The sequence below is a fragment of the Chionomys nivalis genome, chromosome 4 (assembly GCF_950005125.1).
Source record: "Chionomys nivalis chromosome 4, mChiNiv1.1, whole genome shotgun sequence".
Classification (NCBI taxonomy): Eukaryota; Metazoa; Chordata; class Mammalia; order Rodentia; family Cricetidae; genus Chionomys; species Chionomys nivalis.
In genome coordinates, this window is record NC_080089.1 from 31946021 (window position 1) to 31968284 (window position 22264).

The 22264-nt window shown below is 46.9% G+C and overlaps 1 protein-coding gene across 1 annotated transcript in view; it reads right to left on the reverse strand.

The window, feature by feature from the left end:
* Positions 1-2453: 2453 nt before the first annotated feature.
* Positions 2454-22264, reverse strand: part of Fli1 (Fli-1 proto-oncogene, ETS transcription factor) — a 121291-nt gene continuing 101480 nt past the window's right edge. The window contains exons 6-9 of the mRNA XM_057768850.1: positions 10169-10234; positions 8160-8219; positions 5768-5815; positions 2454-4423 (exon numbers count right to left, since the gene is read on the reverse strand). Coding sequence (XP_057624833.1) covers positions 3894-4423; positions 5768-5815; positions 8160-8219; positions 10169-10234 — 704 coding nt within the window. The 3' untranslated portion in view covers positions 2454-3893. The remainder of the gene's footprint in view (positions 4424-5767; positions 5816-8159; positions 8220-10168; positions 10235-22264) is intronic.

Consider the following 22264-nt stretch of genomic DNA (forward strand, 5'->3'; position numbering starts at 1 on the left):
CCCTGTTCTTACAGCAGTTGGGCATGTATATGTGCCTCCTTATTTTCCCTAATAGTACTTTGTATATTTGTAAACTGATGTGAGAACTTTCTAGTTGACTACTTATAAACACACCCAGCTTTCCTCATTTCTCTTTTTATGTCTGAGCCGCTAATTCCAAGTCTTCATTTTTTTCTCTGTTAGAAGGCACTAGGAAATCCATACATGTATATAGACGTATGTACTTATTTCACTAATGGTCACTGCTTCTGTTTTGAGTGTTGATAGCAGGGGAGAGGCAATATAAAAAAAGGAAGAAAACAGAGCATCAACTTAAGCTATTTTTATATCACCTTCTAAAATTTTGACTGTTTGTTCATAATAAATAATTAACCTTATTTTTTCCCTGGTTAGGATGGGAGACAGATTACAAGATCACTTGAAGATGCAAAAACCCGTAGTTGTCCAAATCCCTTACTTAAAGGACACAGTATTTACCTGCGTATCCCCCTAATATCCTCTAGATACTATCCAGATAGTATACGATATGAAACGCAAAGGCAAACACTGTGCAGTTAGTTGTTATAATACATAATTAGGTAAAATGACAATAAAAAGAGTCTGTATACATTCAGGAAAGATACAATTAGTTATTTATTTTTATTGATATGTATGGGCGTATGTATATCTGCGTAAGTGTATGTCGTGTGTGCAGTTGTCTGAGGAGGACAGAAAAGAACATCAGATCCTTGGGACCTGGAATTAAAGGCAGTCGTGAGCTTCCCCAAATGAGTGCTGAGCAGTTAGAATTATAGGAAGTTGTGAGTCTTCCAAATGAGTGCTGGGCACCCAACCTGGTTTCTTTGCAAGAACAGCAAATGTTCTTAACCTCTGGTTGTCTCTCAACCCCACAATTTCAAACAGCTTCTGAATATTTTCAGTTATGGCTGGAGGAATCCACAAGTGTGTATCTATGGTCTAACAGCTTGCCTATGCAACATGAAAATCAGTGTGTGTGTGTGTGAACACACACATATATTGAGAATATATGCTTAATGTATTTTAAAATGTAGGGTGCAAGTTTAAAAAGTTGGAAGTCAGTGTTCAAACCTCATTTCATTTTCTTCAGGTAGACCTACCTGGTCCAGAAGTTACTCTGTTCAACTCAGCGCAGAACACTGGGGACAAAACTCCTTGAGGGGGTTTCTAGACTTACTAATTCTGTAACAGTCCTTGCAACAACAAAGGCTTTTTCTAGTTTTACTCATCTTCGTTACAAAGCAGAGGAACAAGCTCCCTTACAGGGAAGCCATTTGAAGCAAGCTTCTCTATTGGGCAGAAATCGGAGCTGGTAAGTACAGAAAACCATACTGTGGGACTTCAAATGAAGCTAGATTCTTGTTCTCCATTGTAGTATCAGGTCACCTTTTTGGGGAGAAGAGAGTCAAGTACACCAGACAAGGTCCTGCAGAGGGCTGCTGCTGTAACTCCCTGGATACAGTTTACCCATGGCTTTGTCTCTCACTTACAGCTGGCTTAGACAATGCTGAAAACATCATGACCAACACCTTGAAACCTCCCTGACACTTTACTGCAGCATGTGCATTTGGTGCAGAAACAAGTAGGCAGTTTTCCCGTGGGTCCTGTGAGAGATCCCTGGTGTGGGAGAATTGTCTGTATTCTGTCAATCATGTTTTAAATAAATGCTGATTGGCCAGGCAGGAAATATAGGCAGGAAAACCAGACAGGAAATAGAAATGATGCAATGAGAACAGGAGAATTCTGGGAAGGAAAAAGCTGATTCCTCCCACTCCTGCTCAGACCACTGAAGCAGCAGGGTGTGATCTTCCCCACTGAAAAAGGTACTGAGCCACATGGCTAACATAGATCAGAAAAATGGGTTAATCAAGATGTGAGAGTTAGTCAGTGAGAGGCTAGAGCTATTGGGCCAATCAGCTTATAATTTATGGAGACCTATGTGTGATTTTCTTTGGGGCTAAACAGCTGGGGCTACTGGGCAGGACAGAAACCCCCAACAAGCAGGCCGGACCCACTCATGTTACAGATCTCAGTGGGTCAAAGTGGGATGCGCCAGCCCAATGGCCTGACTTTGATTCCTAGGACCCTTGCAGAGAAGCCAGACACGGAGGTAGGCACCTATAATGAGAGACAGAGGCAGAGGAGATGTGGGGAAGTTTGTGGACCAGCTAGCCTGATGTCCTCAGTGTGGTAGAAATACAGAGAGATTCTGCCTCAAAAATTAAGGTGAAAGGAAAGAACCAACTCATAAAAGTAGGCCTCTGACCTCTATACTTGTGTGATAGCATGCATACATGAACACATGCGTGTACACACACACACACACACACACACACACACACACACACCATGCCCCAACAGTAATAAAGACAATTTAGCTGTGGGAAAGCCCTTGATCTGGCAGTAAATAAGAACACAATGTCTTCAGTTCTGAGAGAAGGCACAATTTATTTAAGTCAAATTATTTTACAACATAGTCTTCGTTGGAGAGTTGTCAGCTTAACACTTATAGTTTAAAAAGTCACGATTACTTGCAAAATTATATATATATTTTTCTGTCTAAAAATATATTGCATATATGGAGCGGGAGAAGCCCTCGTGTCCACGAGGCAGAGTCTGTTCTTTTCAGGTTATTGCAGCCCTGTTATTTACAGACATTTCCGAAGCTCTGCAGATCTAAACGCACCTTTCCTTTTGTTTCGGCATTCCTGTTAACTAACTGTACCACGGCTTTTCTTACTAAGAACACAGCGACTTTAAACGCCCTGTATCTTTTCATCAATAATCACATTATGCTTATTTTTTTAAAAAAACCAGCTATAAAAACGTACAAATAGCCCAAATGTACAGATTGACAAAAGATGTACAAATTATATTTAAAAAAATAACAATGATTGATTTGATAGTAAAACTGCATTTGTGACCGAGGTCAACTCGTTTATTCACTCTTTTTAATTTTTAATTATTCATTTTTAATACTGTGAGATATAGGAAAATAACTCTGCATAATTTATACAGTAAGTTGCCTTTTGATTGGTTGACCGTGATCGGGTGGTCTGACAAACGCACAGCGTTTGCGAATCTGTCTGAGTTTAGAAATCCCTACGACTTCTCAAAGTTCTGGGACCCACTGTCATTAAAAAAAAAAATAGCTATTTAAATCCTCTGTCCTTCAGGAGTGTCCGTGCTTGTGTTAAACCTTAGCTCCTATTCTGACTATGTCTGGAGAAAATAGTCAGCCAAGTGCATATTGTCCAAAATGGGAGGGATTTTTGTAATACCCATGGCTTCTTAAATACACACATACACACATATCTTTCTTTTAAATTCCAGTTGGGCGAAAACTTCACTGGCCTCACAGCCAGTGTTCCAGTTGCCATGCGCTGAATTAAGTCCTCCTAAGATAAGATTATAAACATCCTGCCTTGATTTTCACTAAGTCTCAAACATGACTGGTCAAGTCCATGATTCATTTTCCTAAGGAATCCTACAATGATGAGACCCATGTGGTTGAGAAGAAACTGCTTTGGTCATAAAACTTACAAAGAAAATTTATATTCCTTTCTCAGAACCATGGTATAACCATTCCATTAACCTAAATATTTGACTCATTGGATGGTAGGAGGTTGAGAATCCAAACTGGGATACTGGCCCATGGAACGATTCGTTTTTGTTTTTGTTTTTCAGGTAGAGGAAGCAAAATTTTTTGACATAAAAATAATCACTTTTTAAAAGAACAAATGCAAAAGTTTCATCCAAAAGAAAGAACGTCCAGTTTTCTTGTCTCTTCAAGGCCACTTAGGCCCTTTAGAGTCCAGAGTATCCAGGAAAAGGGAGAGCTGGAGCTTCAGCCGGAAGGCCACCGATGGTAAGTCCTAGTAGTAGCTGCCCAAGTGTGAAGGCACGTGGGTGTTAGGATGGCGGGGGACACTGGGGTTGGGGTAGATCCCAGCGGTGGGGGAGGTCCAGTATTGTGATGCAGCTCCGAAGAAGCTGGAGGAAGTGACAGGCATGGAAGACGGGTGGGGAGAGACAAAGTTCACCTTCTGTTGATGGGCATGGTAGGAAGGCATGTAGGAGATGTCAGATGGGTACTTGTACATGGAAGACTCGGTGGGGTGCGGCTGCAGGGCCTGGGCAATGCCGTGGAAGTCAAATTTGTAGGCATACCTTTTGCCGTGCACTTTGGTCATAATGTTCTTATCATAGTAATATCGGAGGGCCCGGCTCAGCTTGTCGTAATTCATGTTGGGCTTGCTCTTCCTCTCTCCCCAGCGCCTGGCCACCTCATCGGGGTCCGTCATTTTGAACTCTCCATTGGTCCCTTCCCAGGTGATACAGCTGGCATTGGCGCTGTCGGACAGTAGCTCCAGGAGGAACTGCCACAGCTGGATCTGCCCACTTCCTGCAAGCGGTGAGGAAACAGGAGAAAGTGGTCTCAATGCTGATTTTTAAACATGGCAATTTGGGTCCTTTCTAAGAAACCCTTGATTTCCTCTTGTGTCAGAATCATGGAGACAACCCTCTTTTACCCTTTCCTTTAGAAAATAGAGGTAGGTCCGTAAGAATTGTACATATTCACAGGGCACAGGGTGATATTTTGGCAAGTGTGCACAGTGATTGATGTTCAGAGTGGGGTAATTAGCATGCCCATCGCTTCAAATGCTAGAGCATCATTAAAAATCCTCTCATCCAGCTAGTTTGAAAGATACAATAAAAACGGTTAACTCTACTGCTTGCCACTGAGATTAGCGTATCACACAAGGCTAGGTCTTAAGACAGACTGTCCCAAAGGTTGGTAATGAAGTGTTGGCTTTGTCCCAGTAAGCTGTTATACTCAGCCAAGCCAACTCCCCACATCCTTTTGCTAAGATTTTTGACTCTCTTCTTCTCCTTAGGTCCGAGTCACTATTTAATCTCTACTTAGGACTAAAGTCCCTTAGGCTACTTTTGGCCTTAAAGAGTGTCAAGCATCAGAGAACCTCTTGGGTGTTGCTGTGAGGAGTCACAGGGACGTAGGGTATACTAAGGTGGGCTTTTCTCCAGCAGAGTTCTAGGGTATAGCTTTTAGTGTTCATTTCTGCACAGAAGAATGTGGGCAGAGGTAAAAATAGCAGGAGGGAATGCTGGCTGGCCCCTTTATCTTCTGGGCAAGAATGGGCCCATGCTAAAGAGCAGGGAGGAGGCCCAGACAGCCTGTGTTTCCTGTGGTGTTGCAGATGCGGCAGGCATGTAGGCCTGGCTGTGTTGTCTTTAGTTCCCAATCTCCACAGTTTGGGCTTAGGAGAACACATTTGAGAGTGGTTTTTAATGGTAAACCCTTAACACATTGTCGAGTTGACTTGATGTGCAACTCTTTAGGGACACACTTCGTTTGAAAAGGTTGGATAGCTACAACACTCAAATCAAAACCAAAGCACCTGGGGACATTTATTCGTGAGCCCTGTATGAGGAGTAGTAACTGAGAGTATCTTTCCTCACTACAGCTTCTACTTGGGTCTTTACCGCGAGTATAAACTGCTTTACAAAGATGCAGGGCACACATTTGTTCTTTAGAATTGCCTTCAGCCAGTGGGCACTGCTGCCCACTAACAGGCCCTGGCCTGTTGTCTGTGCACAATTGAACGTTTGACTAAGGAAGCACATACAGCTCCCCAGACAGGGCTGGACTCAGGACTAAGGTTTCTGTGACCTTCCAGATGCAGTGAACATTCTGGAAAGAAAGGTTTTGCAGGCCGAGGTTACTCACCAGGGTTGGCTAGGCGGCTGCTGGTTGGGCCCAGGATCTGGTAAGGATCTAAAGAAACAATGACAACAAAAGAGGTTTGCTTCAGTCATCGTCAGACCATTGGACGGCAGCATAAAGGTGGAGAACCCTCAATGGTTCTCACTTTTATAAATAAACTTGATTTTGATTTCATAGGAAAACTTGACCAAAGACCTTGGTCACAGTTATGACCCAATCAACACAGAACAGCCACAGCGTCATTTCTTCATGTTTAGTTTCTAAACTTTTAGATTATGCTGTCCTTACCCCAAACAAAATCACCCACACAATTGCAGAAGAGCTGGCTAGTAATTAGTCACACAGTGAATAAACTGGAAGATTGCTTGTTAAATGGGTTTCCAGGAGGCCCTGGGGTGATTGTCAGACATTAGTCCAGTCCCTTTCCAGTGCTGACGACCTCACACATGGCTGAAGTTTCTGATGGATCATACAACCCACCAGGCAGCCTGGGTTCTCGTCCCAGCTATGTCATGAACTAAAACACGTTTCAGGCAATCTCTGGGTATCAGTTTTCTCAACTAAAAAGAGTGGGTCAGGTACCGGGCCTCAGTTCCCTTCTACCAGAACACTCTGTGATTTTAAGCTTGGAAATAGCAACACTAACCAGAATTTGTATTTTAGCTACAACATTGCTGCTTTTTCAAAACACTGTTTCCCCCCAGTTATAATTGTAGTTATTAAGAAATTAATGCAGCTTCCTCTTAAAATTTGGAATTAACTTGTACATTTCTTAAAGCATTTTAGCCCACTTTTTATTAGCTTTTAATATTTATTTAAATGACATTGACATAGTTTGGGCAGATGATATTGGATTTTTTTCCCCCAGAACTTTTTAAAAATTTGCTCTACCTGACTTGGTTTTCGCTTGGATTTCACTTTTTATTCACTTTCTGTATTTTGGGTGGAATGTTTGCTCACCCCAAAGCAAACGACTTGTTCAGTTCTTAATTCAGCTGATATCACATGTAAAAGACAACGGAGCTGAGAGCAATGACTGTCTTCAGATCTGTGAAGGGCCTTCGTGTGGGACCTTTCCCCAGAAGACAAAGTGGCCAGAGGGGAAGCTGAACAGAGGATGCTGGGCTCAGAAGAGAATTGAGCCAAAGTAAGGTTGTCAACTTCCTCTTTGCTGCAAGCATGCAAGTATGAGCAAGGGCTGAGGTGGGGGCGGGAAGGCATGTCCTAGGAGGTCATGCCGTAGAGGGTATTAGTGATTGCAGTCTGTATGTCATTTCAGTGTTAAGTGTCTCTAGGTTCAAGGCTTCAAAGGTCTTCCCTCTTATCTGTTAAGAAGATCCATCACTCGGTGAGGGTGTCTACAAGTATGCAGCTAAGTACGGCTTAGTGCAGTGTAAAAGGCTCGGAAAAGAAGTGGGAACTCTGACTTCAGCCCTGTTTGTTTTGTAATAATTCCTTTCACTCACTAGATTTCTTCTACGAAATAAGGCATTGGGCCATTTCAACTTGAAGTCCCTTTTCTGTCTGATATTTAACAAATGGTTTCCTGGGTCCAGTACTCGCTACTTAATTCACAGATACTCTTTTAGAAGAGACAATGTGTGAAGTAGAGTTGCCCTTGGTGTATACATAGGGAGTAGATGCTAAGACCTACCAAGGCTATTAAAATCTGTGGCTGCTCAAGTTCTTTACAGACAATGAAGTATTTTCATGAAATCTATGCATATCCATCCATGTCCTTTAAATTATCCCTAGATTACCAATAGGATACAAGTGCTATGCAAATAGATGTATTGTATTGTTGAAGGGTTAATGGGAGAAAGCAAGACTGTATCCATTCAGTACAAACGAACAAGTTTGTGTCCATTCGGTACAGATGCAGATGCTTTTCTGAGTGCTATTGTCTGTGGTTGGTTAGTGTCTTGCTATGGAACAATCCTTTTCTACACTATGGATATGAATCACTCTCATTGGTTAATAACAAGCTGACAGCTTATAGCTGGGTAGGAAGTTAGGTAGGAAAGTCTAACTGAGAATGATGGGAAGAAGGAAGGTGAAGTCAGAATAGCAGTCAGTCACCCAGGAAGCAAGGCATGCTAAAGGACAGGTAAAGCCAGAAGTCACGTGGAATGCATAAATTAATAGAAATGGGTTAATTTAAGTTGTAAGAGCTAGTTAGTAATCAACCTGCACTATTGGCCAAGCATTTATAAATAACATTAAGTCTTGGTGTGGTAATTTGGAAACAGTTGTTGGAACGGGGAGCAGTTAGTTGGGATAAACTTTTGTCTACAGATGTGGAGGGCCAGCTGTGCAGCATCTCATTCCTCCACTGACTGTGGAATCCAAAACCGTATAACACACAAAGGCAAGGTTAGACCACTGATTCAGGTACCTGGCTGGGGTCGCTGTTCAGTGTTCTTGCCCATGGTCTGTGCTCCTCCAAGAGGAGGACCTGTGGAGAAGAAAGCAAAGGTGGTAAGTGGACTGTTCTTCATGGGGCGGGAAAATGTCCTTGTCTCATATCCCCCAGAAGGAGGGTACATGAACTGCCATCCACCCACTCTCTCATTGACTCACGTATTCATGTTATTATGAATGCTTCTCACATTGCTGTGTCGGCATTGGCAGGAGATTTAGCAGCAAACTTTTATATATATATTTGGTTTTATTGAGACAGGGTTTCTCTGTAGCTTTGGAACCTGTCCTGGAACTATCTCTTGTAGACCATGCTGGCCTCAAACTCACAGAGATCTGCCTGCCTCTGCCTCCTGAGTGCTGGGATTAAAGGCGTGCACCAGCAAATTTATATTTTAACAGAAGATCCAACACTGAACAATGCCTGCTGATTCGGGGTTGTAAAATCCATTTGAAAAGCGGGACCTGGACTGGGGGAGTGGGTAAAAGTGCTTGCTGCAGGTGCGTGAGGGCATGGGTCCAGATCCTGAGCATCCACGTACAAACACTGTGGTGTGGCTGCATGCATCTGTAGCGTGGGGCTCAGGAAGGGCTTGGCTGGCAGAGACAAGAAGATTGCTGAGACTCGCTACCTAGCTGAGAAATGGTGAGTTCCGGGTTTAACGAGAGACCTTGTCTCAACGGACAAGACAGAGTGATAAACCAATGTCTTTCTTTGGTCTTCCATGTGTATGCATGGGTACGTGCCCACCCATGTGCCCCCTACTCAAATAGATCAGTTAAAACTAGGGTCTTTGCAGACATCTCTTCTGAGGAAGTGACATTTGAGTCCAAATCACCTGCTTCCTGTAATTCTGTGTTTTGTGAGGGTTCCTCCATGGTGTCTCGCACATGTCCTCTTCATTCCTCCCTGCTTTCCCCATCTTGAATGGGTGCTGCTTTTTGTGTGTTCTATGGCTCGGTGTGACTGGTACCCTCACATCTCTCTTCCCACTGACCCATTGTGCTGCTCAACACTTTGGTGATTTCTCACCATCAAGGATGTAGGTCACCATTCCAGCATCATTCACTATCCCTTGCTCACCTTTTATCCACCACACATCCTAAACTCCAGGGATCTGGAATTCTCACTGCCAAACATGCCACTATGGTATCCTCCAACCTCTACCTATCCAGGCTTTCCTGTCTTCTCTTGTTCCCTAGACTGAAACCTGTCCTGTCCTTGTAGAGCTAACTCAAATGGCAGCAGGTACACAGGCATTCCTTCCCACCACCCAGATGAAAACAGTTATGTGTGTGTGTGTGTGTGATTTCTCTCCCCTGCCTAAATATCTGGTCCATGCCTGGCTCATCTTTGTGTGTCCCCCAGGGTCACATGCTGCACACAGAATGGACACACATGCACACTCGCCACTGAGATAGATACTGGTTATTGCTTGTACAATCAGTCTCACTTTTAAAGTAGTTTCCTTTACCTCTTTTTTATTTCCCAGCAGTTTTTCTTCTTGGGAACAATAATATAGACACATGGGAGATGCTGAGTGGGTTTCAACAAACCTTCATCTCATCATTTTTTGGATAAACTAACGTTTTAGGCACATAGCATCTCTTCATGTTTTATCCTTTGTGCCAGTCTCTCTAACTGGGGCTAGGAACATTGGCATGACTAAGCCTTGTCAAGTGGAGAATCCAAGTCCTAGAGATTCATTGTCCTGTCTGAAATAACACAATCCAGACCAGTCACTCTTCCTTTACGAATCAACCTGTCCCGAGAAACCTTCAAACTTTCTAAGCTCTAAACCCAAGAGCAGCAAAACAAACCTCAGAAGTCTGAACAGCCCCTGCAGAGTCAGACTGATAGCTAATTGAACAGCAGGGAGACAAATGCTTGTTCCTAGTGTGTGTCTCACTACCCTATTCCCGCCCCTCAACTTCCGGCTCCCAGGAAATATTTCTCTCCCATAGAATGGTTTGCTATTTACTTACTTTTGTTGATGCCAGAGTTCATAGTATTGCTCCATCCTCCTCTCCTGACTGAGTCATAAGAAGGGTCTGTTGAGAAATAACAAATAGAGGTGCATTAGCTTTGCCTATTTGGCGGGAAGCCTATATGAAGATGCTTTCTCGGTGATCGGAAGAGGCTAAATTTATTTCAGCAATCGCTTGCTAAGCACCACCAAATCCCTGAAGGATGCTCTTCCCTGAGGACTGGGGGTTGGCTGAGAGAAAACACATTAGCTCTAATTTTGAGACTCATCTTATCTGAGAGCTGAAGCAGTAGGAAGGATCCCGAACTTGAAGTTGGAGGATTGGCTCAAATTCTGTACCTGTCTCCATTCTTTGTGAGATGTGGGATGGATCACAGACTTTCCTGATCCTTGTTTTTATGAAAAGAAATTTTTATATGAATTATCTGCCTGATGGGCTGATGCTCATAAGCAGGTGAGAATATCTGCCAGCTACCTTGTAAGATTTCCTAAAAATATAAATTACCATGAAATAAGGGGTAAAACCTGTTCAAAGATGACTAATAAGGATCTTGGGCAGCTCTGAAGAGCTGAGGAGTGGTGTCCATATGAAAGGTTCCCTGGGCAGAGCAACTCAAAGTCCAGGCCATGATGCTCCTGGAAGGCCAGCTCTAGCATTACCTCATGACACCAATGCTATGGAATGACCCAGAGGTGTGCCCGCATTGTAGGCTGCCCACAGCCTCTCAGACATTTCTGCAACTAGGAAAGGGTCCTGGTGTGACAGCCACACAGAAAGAGGAAAGGTCAGAGGGATAGCTAGTACCAGGGCTGGGCAGGGAATGAGCAGACGAGATGTCCCAGCTAGGAGAGGCTAGTACCAGGGCTGGGCAGGGAATGAGCAGACGAGATGTCCCAGCTAGGAGAGGCTAGTACCAGGGCTGGGCAGGGAATGAGCAGACGAGATGTCCCAGCTAGGAGAGGCTAGTACCAGGGCTGGGCAGGGAATGAGCAGACGAGATGTCCCAGCTAGGAGAGGCTAGTACCAGGGCTGGGCAGGGAATGAGCAGACGAGATGTCCCAGCTAGGAGAGGCTAGTACCAGGGCTGGGCAGGGAATGAGCAGACGAGATGTCCCAGCTAGGAGAGGCTAGTACCAGGGCTGGGCAGGGAATGAGCAGACGAGATGTCCCAGCTAGGAGAGGCTAGTACCAGGGCTGGGCAGGGAATGAGCAGACGAGATGTCCCAGCTAGGAGAGGCTAGTACCAGGGCTGGGCAGGGAATGAGCAGACGAGATGTCCCAGCTAGGAGAGGCTAGTACCAGGGCTGGGCAGGGAATGAGCAGACGAGATGTCCCAGCTAGGAGAGGCTAGTACCAGGGCTGAGTAGGGAATGAGCAGACGAGATGTCCCAGCTAGGAGAGGCTAGTACCAGGGCTGAGTAGGGAATGAGCAGACGAGATGTCCCAGCTAGGAGAGGCTAGTACCAGGGCTGGGCAGGGAATGAGCAGACGAGATGTCCCAGCTAGGAGAGGCTAGTACCAGGGCTGGGCAGGGAATGAGCAGACGAGATGTCCCAGCTAGGAGAGGCTAGTACCAGGGCTGGGCAGGGAATGAGCAGACGAGATGTCCCAGCTAGGAGAGGCTAGTACCAGGGCTGAGTAGGGAATGAGCAGACGAGATGTCCCAGCTAGGAGAGGCTAGTACCAGGGCTGAGTAGGGAATGAGCAGACGAGATGTCCCAGCTAGGAGAGGCTAGTACCAGGGCTGGGCAGGGAATGAGCAGACGAGATGTCCCAGCTAGGAGAGGCTAGTACCAGGGCTGGGCAGGGAATGAGCAGACGAGATGTCCCAGCTAGGAGAGGCTAGTACCAGGGCTGTGCAGGGAATGAGCAGACGAGATGTCCCAGCTAGGAGAGGCTAGTACCAGGGCTGGGCAGGGAATGAGCAGACGAGATGTCCCAGCTAGGAGAGGCTAGTACCAGGGCTGGGCAGGGAATGAGCAGACGAGATGTCCCAGCTAGGAGAGGCTAGTACCAGGGCTGGGCAGGGAATGAGCAGACGAGATGTCCCAGCTAGGAGAGGCTAGTACCAGGGCTGGGCAGGGAATGAGCAGACGAGATGTCCCAGCTAGGAGAGGCTAGTACCAGGGCTGAGTAGGGAATGAGCAGACGAGATGTCCCAGCTAGGAGAGGCTAGTACCAGGGCTGAGCAGGGAATGAACAGACGAGATGTCCCAGCTAGGAGAGGCTAGTACCAGGGCTGGGCAGGGAATGAGCAGACGAGATGTCCCAGCTAGGAGAGGCTAGTACCAGGGCTGAGTAGGGAATGAGCAGACGAGATGTCCCAGCTAGGAGAGGCTAGTACCAGGGCTGAGTAGGGAATGAGCAGACGAGATGTCCCAGCTAGGAGAGGCTAGTACCAGGGCTGGGCAGGGAATGAGCAGACGAGATGTCCCAGCTAGGAGAGGCTAGTACCAGGGCTGGGCAGGGAATGAGCAGACGAGATGTCCCAGCTAGGAGAGGCTAGTACCAGGGCTGGGCAGGGAATGAGCAGACGAGATGTCCCAGCTAGGAGAGGCTAGTACCAGGGCTGAGTAGGGAATGAGCAGACGAGATGTCCCAGCTAGGAGAGGCTAGTACCAGGGCTGAGTAGGGAATGAGCAGACGAGATGTCCCAGCTAGGAGAGGCTAGTACCAGGGCTGAGTAGGGAATGAGCAGACGAGATGTCCCAGCTAGGAGAGGCTAGTACCAGGGCTGGGCAGGGAATGAGCAGACGAGATGTCCCAGCTAGGAGAGGCTAGTACCAGGGCTGTGCAGGGAATGAGCAGACGAGATGTCCCAGCTAGGAGAGGCTAGTACCAGGGCTGGGCAGGGAATGAGCAGACGAGATGTCCCAGCTAGGAGAGGCTAGTACCAGGGCTGGGCAGGGAATGAGCAGACGAGATGTCCCAGCTAGGAGAGGCTAGTACCAGGGCTGGGCAGGGAATGAGCAGACGAGATGTCCCAGCTAGGAGAGGCTAGTACCAGGGCTGGGCAGGGAATGAGCAGACAGAGATGTCCCAGCTAGGAGAGGCTAGTACCAGGGCTGGGCAGGGAATGAGCAGACGAGATGTCCCAGCTAGGAGAGGCTAGTACCAGGGCTGGGCAGGGAATGAGCAGACGAGATGTCCCAGCTAGGAGAGGCTAGTACCAGGGCTGGGCAGGGAATGAGCAGACGAGATGTCCCAGCTAGGAGAGGCTAGTACCAGGGCTGGGCAGGGAATGAGCAGACGAGATGTCCCAGCTAGGAGAGGCTAGTACCAGGGCTGGGCAGGGAATGAGCAGACGAGATGTCCCAGCTAGGAGAGGCTAGTACCAGGGCTGGGCAGGGAATGAGCAGACGAGATGTCCCAGCTAGGAGAGGCTAGTACCAGGGCTGGGCAGGGAATGAGCAGACGAGATGTCCCAGCTAGGAGAGGCTAGTACCAGGGCTGGGCAGGGAATGAGCAGACGAGATGTCCCAGCTAGGAGAGGCTAGTACCAGGGCTGGGCAGGGAATGAGCAGACGAGATGTCCCAGCTAGGAGAGGCTAGTACCAGGGCTGGGCAGGGAATGAGCAGACGAGATGTCCCAGCTAGGAGAGGCTAGTACCAGGGCTGGGCAGGGAATGAGCAGACGAGATGTCCCAGCTAGGAGAGGCTAGTACCAGGGCTGGGCAGGGAATGAGCAGACGAGATGTCCCAGCTAGGAGAGGCTAGTACCAGGGCTGGGCAGGGAATGAGCAGACGAGATGTCCCAGCTAGGAGAGGCTAGTACCAGGGCTGGGCAGGGAATGAGCAGACGAGATGTCCCAGCTAGGAGAGGCTAGTACCAGGGCTGGGCAGGGAATGAGCAGACGAGATGTCCCAGCTAGGAGAGGCTAGTACCAGGGCTGGGCAGGGAATGAGCAGACGAGATGTCCCAGCTAGGAGAGGCTAGTACCAGGGCTGAGTAGGGAATGAGCAGACGAGATGTCCCAGCTAGGAGAGGCTAGTACCAGGGCTGAGTAAGGAATGAGCAGACAGAGATGTCCCAGCTAGGAGAGGCTAGTACCAGGGCTGGGCAGGGAATGAGCAGACAGAGATGTCCCAGCTAGGAGAGGCTAGTACCAGGGCTGGGCAGGGAATGAGCAGACAGAGATGTTCCAGGTAGGACAGGCTGGTACTATACGGACCCTGAACTTTGTGATATTCAACTTTTCTGGTTCCACAACCATGTCTGGAAATTGCTTAAGTAACTGCCTAAAAACAGTCCTCGTTTCCTTTCTCATTGTGTTAGTACCCTTGAGACATGGCACAGGCCTAGTAGAAGGGTAAAGGATACCGAATAATGACTCTGAAAGTCTTTCCCCGAACAACAAAGGAACCATAAAATCCATCAGAATAAATGGAACACAAATTTCCTCAAACAACTGTCTGACAGGGCACAGCACAAACCATCTCCTTTGGTCTGTCCTGAGCCTCTCAGACAAATTAGAATAAGGGCTGGGAGGATTAATGGATGGATGGATGGATGGATGGATGGATGGATGGATACATCTGATTGCCTGGCTTCACTACTACTGGCTAAGAGGAACCAAAAGACAGGAAGTGTCCTTGTGGAAAAATCCATGCACATTCCTCATGGCTCTGGAAAAGTCAGTTCAGTTTTTAAAATTATAGTCTTTAGCAATTGGCACAAAAAGCAAAACAGAACACGAGGGGGGTGCGGCTGAAGAGGGTGGCGGGGACCAGGACGAGGAGACACAACTCAACTCCTTCAAGTTGTAGGTTTTATTCTTGACCTACTTTTTTCTTTATTTTCTGAAAATAAATTCTTCTTGCTTCAAAACAAGCACACGGTAAGCCAACAAGCAGCGGTTCTGAGCTTGGAATGAGGCTGATGACTTTATGAACACTCTCTGAGGGGGTTTGTGGAGTCCCAAGGACTATCTGTAGCTTTAAGATGAGCCGCAGGCGACCGGAGAGTCAGCTAAGTGTTTCTTTGGTCAGGAACATGTTACTGACCTCCTGTCACTGATTTGGGACCAACTTTCTGTACTGTGTCATGTACATGAAGTGCTAGGGAAAGCCAGCCATATAGAATAAGGTCCTTCCATGTAGACATGACACAGTCCCTAAAATAGTCAGGGATTGTCATCATGTGCCAAAGACATTGAGATATTAATGACTTCCTGGAGACAAAGAAGGAAAAGGTAAGTAGCATTGGGAGCCCTTGGGACTTGAAGGAGACCTGTCTGGATGCAGGGAGTGAGCCACACAGCCAGGGACAGAGGTGGGTGGTGTGGGGCTGTGGGTGTGGATGGCATATTGGGATGTGGTGGGAGAGAAGAAAAGGACCAGGAAGAGAGGGTTAAGTGATCGTTCAGGACCTTGTAGGAGCTAAGCCAGCAGCATCTCTGTGGCCTTCATGATTCAAACAATAGGATCCAGGGAGGTTCCCAGTGTATAGCGACATCGAGAAAGTGGACTGTAAAGATTGTGCACAGAGGACCTAAGGGGTGGAGGCCGGGCTAGAGGGACAGAACAGAAAGTGAAATTGAAAGTGATGGATGTACGTGTCTTTTATAGGGTTACTGTTGTCGCAATGAAACGCCATGACCAAACAAGTTGGGGAGAAAGGGGTTGATTTCAGCTTACACTCAGGTCATAGTCCATACATAGTCCATCACTTTAAGACAGACACTCAAGCAGAGCAGGAACCTGGAGGCAAGAGCTGATGCAGAGGCCGTGAAGAAGTGTTGCCTACTGGCTTGCTGAACTTGACTTGCCCAGCCTGCTTTCTTAAAGAACCCAGGACCGCCAGTCCAGGGATGGCACCATTTGCAGTGTGCAGGACCCTCCCCATTGATCACTAATTGAGAAAATACCTTACAACTGGATCGTAAGGAGGCATTTTCTCAACCGAGGTTTCCTCCTTTCAGATGACTCTAGCTTATGCCAAGTTGACATAAAACTATCCAGGACAGAAGTAAAAGGGAGGAGATCCCCACTAAGTTACAGGAGCTGGTGTATGACATCTGAAGTCTGAAGCGCCACTAAAATCTGACTTAAAGTTTCCAACCTGCACCTGTCTCAGAGCTGTTGCCTAACTGTTCAGAATAATTGCTTTTTCAGTCCACTCAGGGTGGTGGCTACAGTTATCATCAACTTCTTGTTACCTTTCCTTGTATTATTTTATTCTAGTTCTCAGGACAGAGCAGGTGGACAAAAGTTCCAGAACATAGGAATGAATTTTACCAGATTAGTAACTAATCATTTTGAAGTTGAAGCTCGAGGAAGGGCATGGCAGTCCATCTTTTCTAAGATTCGGCAGACCTCGGGGGTGGGGGACGTGAGCTCCCACGAGCATGTCTTGTGTCAAAGCCTAACAATTCAACCAATCACTCAGCCCTCCCCTAGGTGAAAACAGAGGAGTTCTGATGCAAGGCTACTCCACCATCAGCCTGTACAGTGCTCTCCCTCTGAAGTTCACAGAGCAACAAATGGCTGAGACATCTGCGGGCATCTTCAGCCAATGTGTGGCCCCGTCAAGGGAATCAGACGTGAAAAACACGGACTTGCTTCCTGTCTGCCTTCTTATTCCTCTCTACAGATGTGGAAATCCTTTCCCTGGCCCCTAAGTCTGCGAAGCACAGCCAGTGCTCACTCACTACACAGTTGAGAAAATGCCCCACGAAAGGGCTAGGGTGCAGGAGGCATCTCCCTCATGTGGGACTGAATTAAAACCGGTGCTTTGGGAGTGAAGTATCAAGATGGGAAAAGCCAAGGCCAAGAGCATCTGTCTATCTGCCTTGGATGTTTGCGGAACAGAGAGCCTTGGAGAAGAAGTGAGACGTTAAAGTCACCACAGCACAGGAACCAGCATGACTCACAGTTTTGAAAAAAAGGTATCATCAGGCCCAAGACCCACACCACTGTCACACATCTGAAAACACTTGGAGCAGAAAGGCGCTGACCCATTTGTCAAGGACACCCCTACCCGTTTCTCTCTATCCTTTTACCTCCCCTTCCCCATTTCCTCCCTATTACCTCATCATTCATCAATTTGTGTTTGTTGTTCGTATTCCACGCATGCACTTCAGGGCCTCACTGGGGGGGACCCTTTCATGGTTCGGAGTGTGCGGCAACAGTGAGACCGTGGCCTTGCCCATGGTGTTGTGGACGGAACGAATGACTAGACAGACAATGTCTTCTCCTTGTTAAATATGCACAACTCCTTTTGTCGTCCATTAGCAGAAAAGAATCCAAGACTTACCCTCCTGAACTAGGTCTCTAGATAATTTAGGCCTGTGGTGTGGGGATTATAGACTATGTCAACACTGTCTGGGCAGTGGTCCACCTTTTCTGAAGTGGAAGCTGAAAGCGTGCCCTTCAGGGAGGTCAGGAGCTGGGCTCATTTATGCGCCTGGATCAGCAGAGGACAGCCCATAGGATGGTGGTCCCTTAAAGTCATATCGTCTTGTGAAGCCATCACAATGGAAGTACATTCTGATGTTTATGTGGATATATATATACATATATATAAATAAATATACATACATATATATAGTATATATATAAATACACACACACACACACACACACACACATATATATATATAAATATAATGACCTGAAATGGCATTTATCAGAACCGGTCCCGTTGTTAAACAGGGCAATGGCATCACCAAAACGAGTGATTGTTTTCTCCTACTAAATGTCCTCCACGTGAAAACTTCGCAATGTGGTCAGCCCTAGTGCCAGACACACAGACAGACATCTCTGCAACTAACACGGAAAGGCTGGAGCAGGGCGCAAGACTGTTGCACAGATTCCTACAAACACCCTGGCCCCAGAGCTGCTGCCTGGGAATGGCCAGGGCCTGTGAGTGCAGACTCCTCCTACAGGCAGTGGTGGCTCCGAGCAGCAGAAGGCACACAAACAGATGCCACACAAGTGGTACAGGGAGCCTGTGTCTTGACAGCTGGCTTTGGAGAAGAAAAGTTTGAGGTGGCCAAAGACTTGGTGTCAAAAATGTGACAGTTCAGGCCAGCCCCCGAGTGACACTCTCAGGCCTTCTCTGTGGTGGCAGATGGCTTTATCAGCAGAAAATGATGCCCTAATTCTGACAAACTCCCTTTCTGCTCCAGGGAAGGCTGACACCCCCTGGCTTTAAGTAGCACTGAGATGACAAACCCTATTGTGTTTTCTTTGCTGAGCAGCCACCAGTGGGCTTTGCCTAAGGTTTCTGGTTTCAGGCGGTCCTGAGGCCAGGTTTCGCCAAAGCAAAGAGACCTGGGCCTCATGCCGGGGATTCTGGACTTTGCCAGCCATTGTGGATAATTCGGCTTCCCATCTATGGCGCCCTGAACAGTTTCTCCATTATGCAATGCTCAGTGTGGCTGAATGCGACATTAAATGGCCTCTTACATTCCAAGACATCCTCCCAGGGTAGAGTAATATGAGCTCTGAGCTCTGTTGGTGGGGGAAGGCTTTTGCTGCCTGTGACCATGGCATAGACACAGCGGTGTTAAATCAGTCCTGGAAATATGGCATTCATCTCTGGAAAGACCTTGTTTTCTGCTCTGATGCCTTCAGTCAACTGTCTGAGGCCCAGGTGCTCTACACAGCTCTTTACTCGTTCATGACATCATTCCTAGCCACCAGCAGCACACACAGAAGCCTCTCTTTTGGTCTCTTACTCCACTGGGCCGTGCTCTCTATGACTTGGTGGAAAATGATGCACTTTCCTTGAAACTTCTCATTGAATTTCTGGTTTTTGTTGGGCAGGGCTGGCAGTCTTTATGCTGTTTATGCTTGGAAAACCTGGGTCTGCTTGCCAATCTCTCAGGGTATTCAGAGAGCCCGATAGGTAAGGCTTGGTCTTTGTTTGGGGGCGTGTGCCTGTGTAACCTTCTCACCTGGTTCTCTGTCTGAGGTCTTGTGCTTCTAGTAGTTTCTATGTCTGTAGAGGTAGCTCTTCTGACCGCCAACCTGACTAGGATTCTCTGCTTTGGGCTCTTCTTTGGGCTGAACCCCTCCTGCAAAAGCCAGCTTTGCTTGCTGAATCCCTGGTTTACGACTCAGGACCAGCATCCCAACTTCAACCATCTCTATGATGCCTCACATGAGTCCTGACCTACTCTTGTCTGACCTACTGGCCTGAGTCCTACTTTAAGTCCACTGTGATACGTACAGTCTAAGCAGAGTTGAGAGCTCTGTCCTGGGGATGCCCTTTCTTACTAGAGTCTCCTGGTGATTTCTGGGGTCAGCTGGAGTCTAATCTCAGCTCTGCGCCTATTCACCTGAGACCTTTGGTCATGGTAGTCTGTCTTTTTGATCATCAATTTCTGCTTCTCCAAAAATCAGAATAACAAGCCTGGTGGTGGTAGTGCACACTTTTTATTCATAGTACTCAGGAGGTAGATGCAAGGGAATCTCTGGTCCACAGAACGAGTTCCAGCATAGCCAGGTCTTTACAGAGAAACCCTGTCTGGTGGTGGTGGTCAGGGAAGCAAGATAACAAATACCTTATAAACTCGCTGTGAGGATTGACTGTGTTTTCCATAAATGGGAATTTAAAAATGTACATGACAGACACATCGTTTGTTCCATCTTGCCTTTATTACCACAGTCAAAGGCGGTCACAAAGGTCATTCAGGAAGGCCTTGAGAAGGAAGAGAAGCCCAAGAGTTCCAAAGGGCCAACTCTACCCTGGTGCCCTTGGACAGTGATTTAAGATGTGATTTTCTTACAGAGGAAGAGATGGATCTGCCAGAACCCTGGTTTGAGAAACACACAGATGGGCAGAGGCTAGGCATGATCAGCTTTTGCTTCTTCCATGACTGTGGGCTGTCTAGGTTCCTGGTTAATTGGTCCTGAGACTCAAGGTGAGTCCCCTCCTCATTTAATTCATTCTCTAAGGCTCACCCAGCCTTCCCTTCTGTGGCATTTTTGTTCCACGGAGCTACAGAAGATCTTGGAATCCCCCAAGACTGCAGAAAGAGGGAGGTAAACAGGGCAGCCTTTGCTCTAGCTTGGAACTCATACACGCAAGAGAAAACATCCTGGCTCACATATCCTTTTCTCAAAGATCTTGTCCTGGAATTCAGTCCCTCAGCCTCAGGACCAGCCCCCTGCTTCATAGAGCACAATGGAGGTAGTGTTTAAGATATTCTATGTGCAGAGGGAAAAGAAGACATGTGAGGAAAATGCTGGAAAGAAATGTTGGCTTTGAAATACAACAAGTTTGACAAAGTAAGGGGCACCGGTTCTGGGCACAGCCTCGCCACCAACCCTCAAGGCAGTCTGCAGAGCCTGGGTCCTTCTTTCTCTCTGCCCTGTGGGCTTTCTGTCTAAATGGCACAGACGTCGGAATGGACTATTTATTTTGATAAGGCCTCAAAGTGGAGCTCGGGGACACATGTGGAATAGGAATTCAGACTGACTAGATGAATTGGGTGTTTGCCAAAATTCCCGTCCACACTGGGTCATGTAGACACAACTAAATTGCATACTTCTTTGGTCAGATGGACCTCAGGATTAAGAGGATTCCAGATAGGAAAAAGGAAAACATAACAGCTCACTTAGGTAGTGAAATGTTGTTTATGTTTGGCCCCCTGGCTCTGCGGAGAGGCCACTCTGCCCACAAGATGCCCTGCTTTGCCGCAGGCATCAAATCCTCATCAATCGGCTTTTGCATGCTTTTCTTCCAAGTCCTCCAAGTCAAGACTCATTGGTCACTTGTTCTGTGTTTACCGCTCCTTGTGTGCTCAACCGTCAGGTGTCATTCTTAAGCATGATACCTTGCTGGCTAGTCAGTGTTTTTTTTTTTTTTTTTTTTTTTTAAGTAAGACACCTCACTAGCTAGGTGATCTTCTCTACAGCAGAGGGACTGGATCTTTGTCCCCTTTGTCCCCTCCCGTTCCACCCCTGCACTAGCTCACTGGATTTAATGGACACATCCCACTGCACATTCACTCACTTAACAAAGTTTTATTGATTGCTCTATTTTATTGCCTGCTCTATTGCCAGATGCATTTATTGTTTAGAATACAACATCGACTAGACAAACACCCTTGCTCTGTGGAGCTTAATTCAAAACAAACAGTAAACTCTGCAGTAGATTAGAAGAAGGTGCTGGATGTGATGCAGCAAAGCAGGCCGGGGGAGGGCGGGCAGTGCTGGGTACGAGGACCTCACTGAAAACATATAATTTAAGCAAAGATTTGGACTGTCTAACGTGAGCTTTCTGTAGAACCATAGCTCCCTCTGAGAAGCACTTAGACTGTCCTCTGTGGAGAGCAAAGACTTCCAGGACAGTCAGTTCCTTTTTGTTAGTTCACGTCTAGCGGGAGCTGCTTGATGTTGGAGGACAGTGACATTTAAAAACTTCACAGGGTCTTTTCACTGTTTGGATGAGGGACAGAAAAGGGTGAGTAGGCCCAGTAGTTAAACAGTCAGCTGCTTTCTGCTTATTCAGCATTGGGCCCATTCCCTAATCTGTGACTTACGATGGCTAGTCAACATTTCCTGAGACTGGCCTTTTGACAGACAACTAAAGAGGTAACGTGGTTTCCAGGGAAGGACAGAGCTTTGGAGTCGTCATGGGGAAAGAAGACAGGTCAAGTCAAGCTAAAGGAAACGACATTGCTTTGCTCTGACCTGGTAGGTGAGCAGACCATGTCGAACATGGAATCTTACCTCTGCATATCTGAGAAAATGATCCCAGTATTGGTAGTAGACTGTGGTCCTGCTATCACAGAATGGGAGGCCCTGTTTCAGATTTCAAGGGACCCCAGACATGATCTAAGCCAGACATGCAAATGAGCATAGGACCCAAGGTCCAAAGCTGGGAGACAGCATATGTGGACACATAAGAACTTTAATAGAAATTGAAAATATGACTCAGAGTATCAAAACCGATTTTCTTTCAAGTGATCTAGGCTATTGGGCAGTCCTGATGAATACCGTGCAAGCGAACTAACACTTTTGAGGCTCGCAGATTTTTCAAAATTATACCAAGAACAGCTTTTTTGTCTCTTTGGAAGAATGATAGCTGAATCTTACCAAGCACTGGGCTGTTGGGATTTTGGAGTGTCATTTAATGCTTTA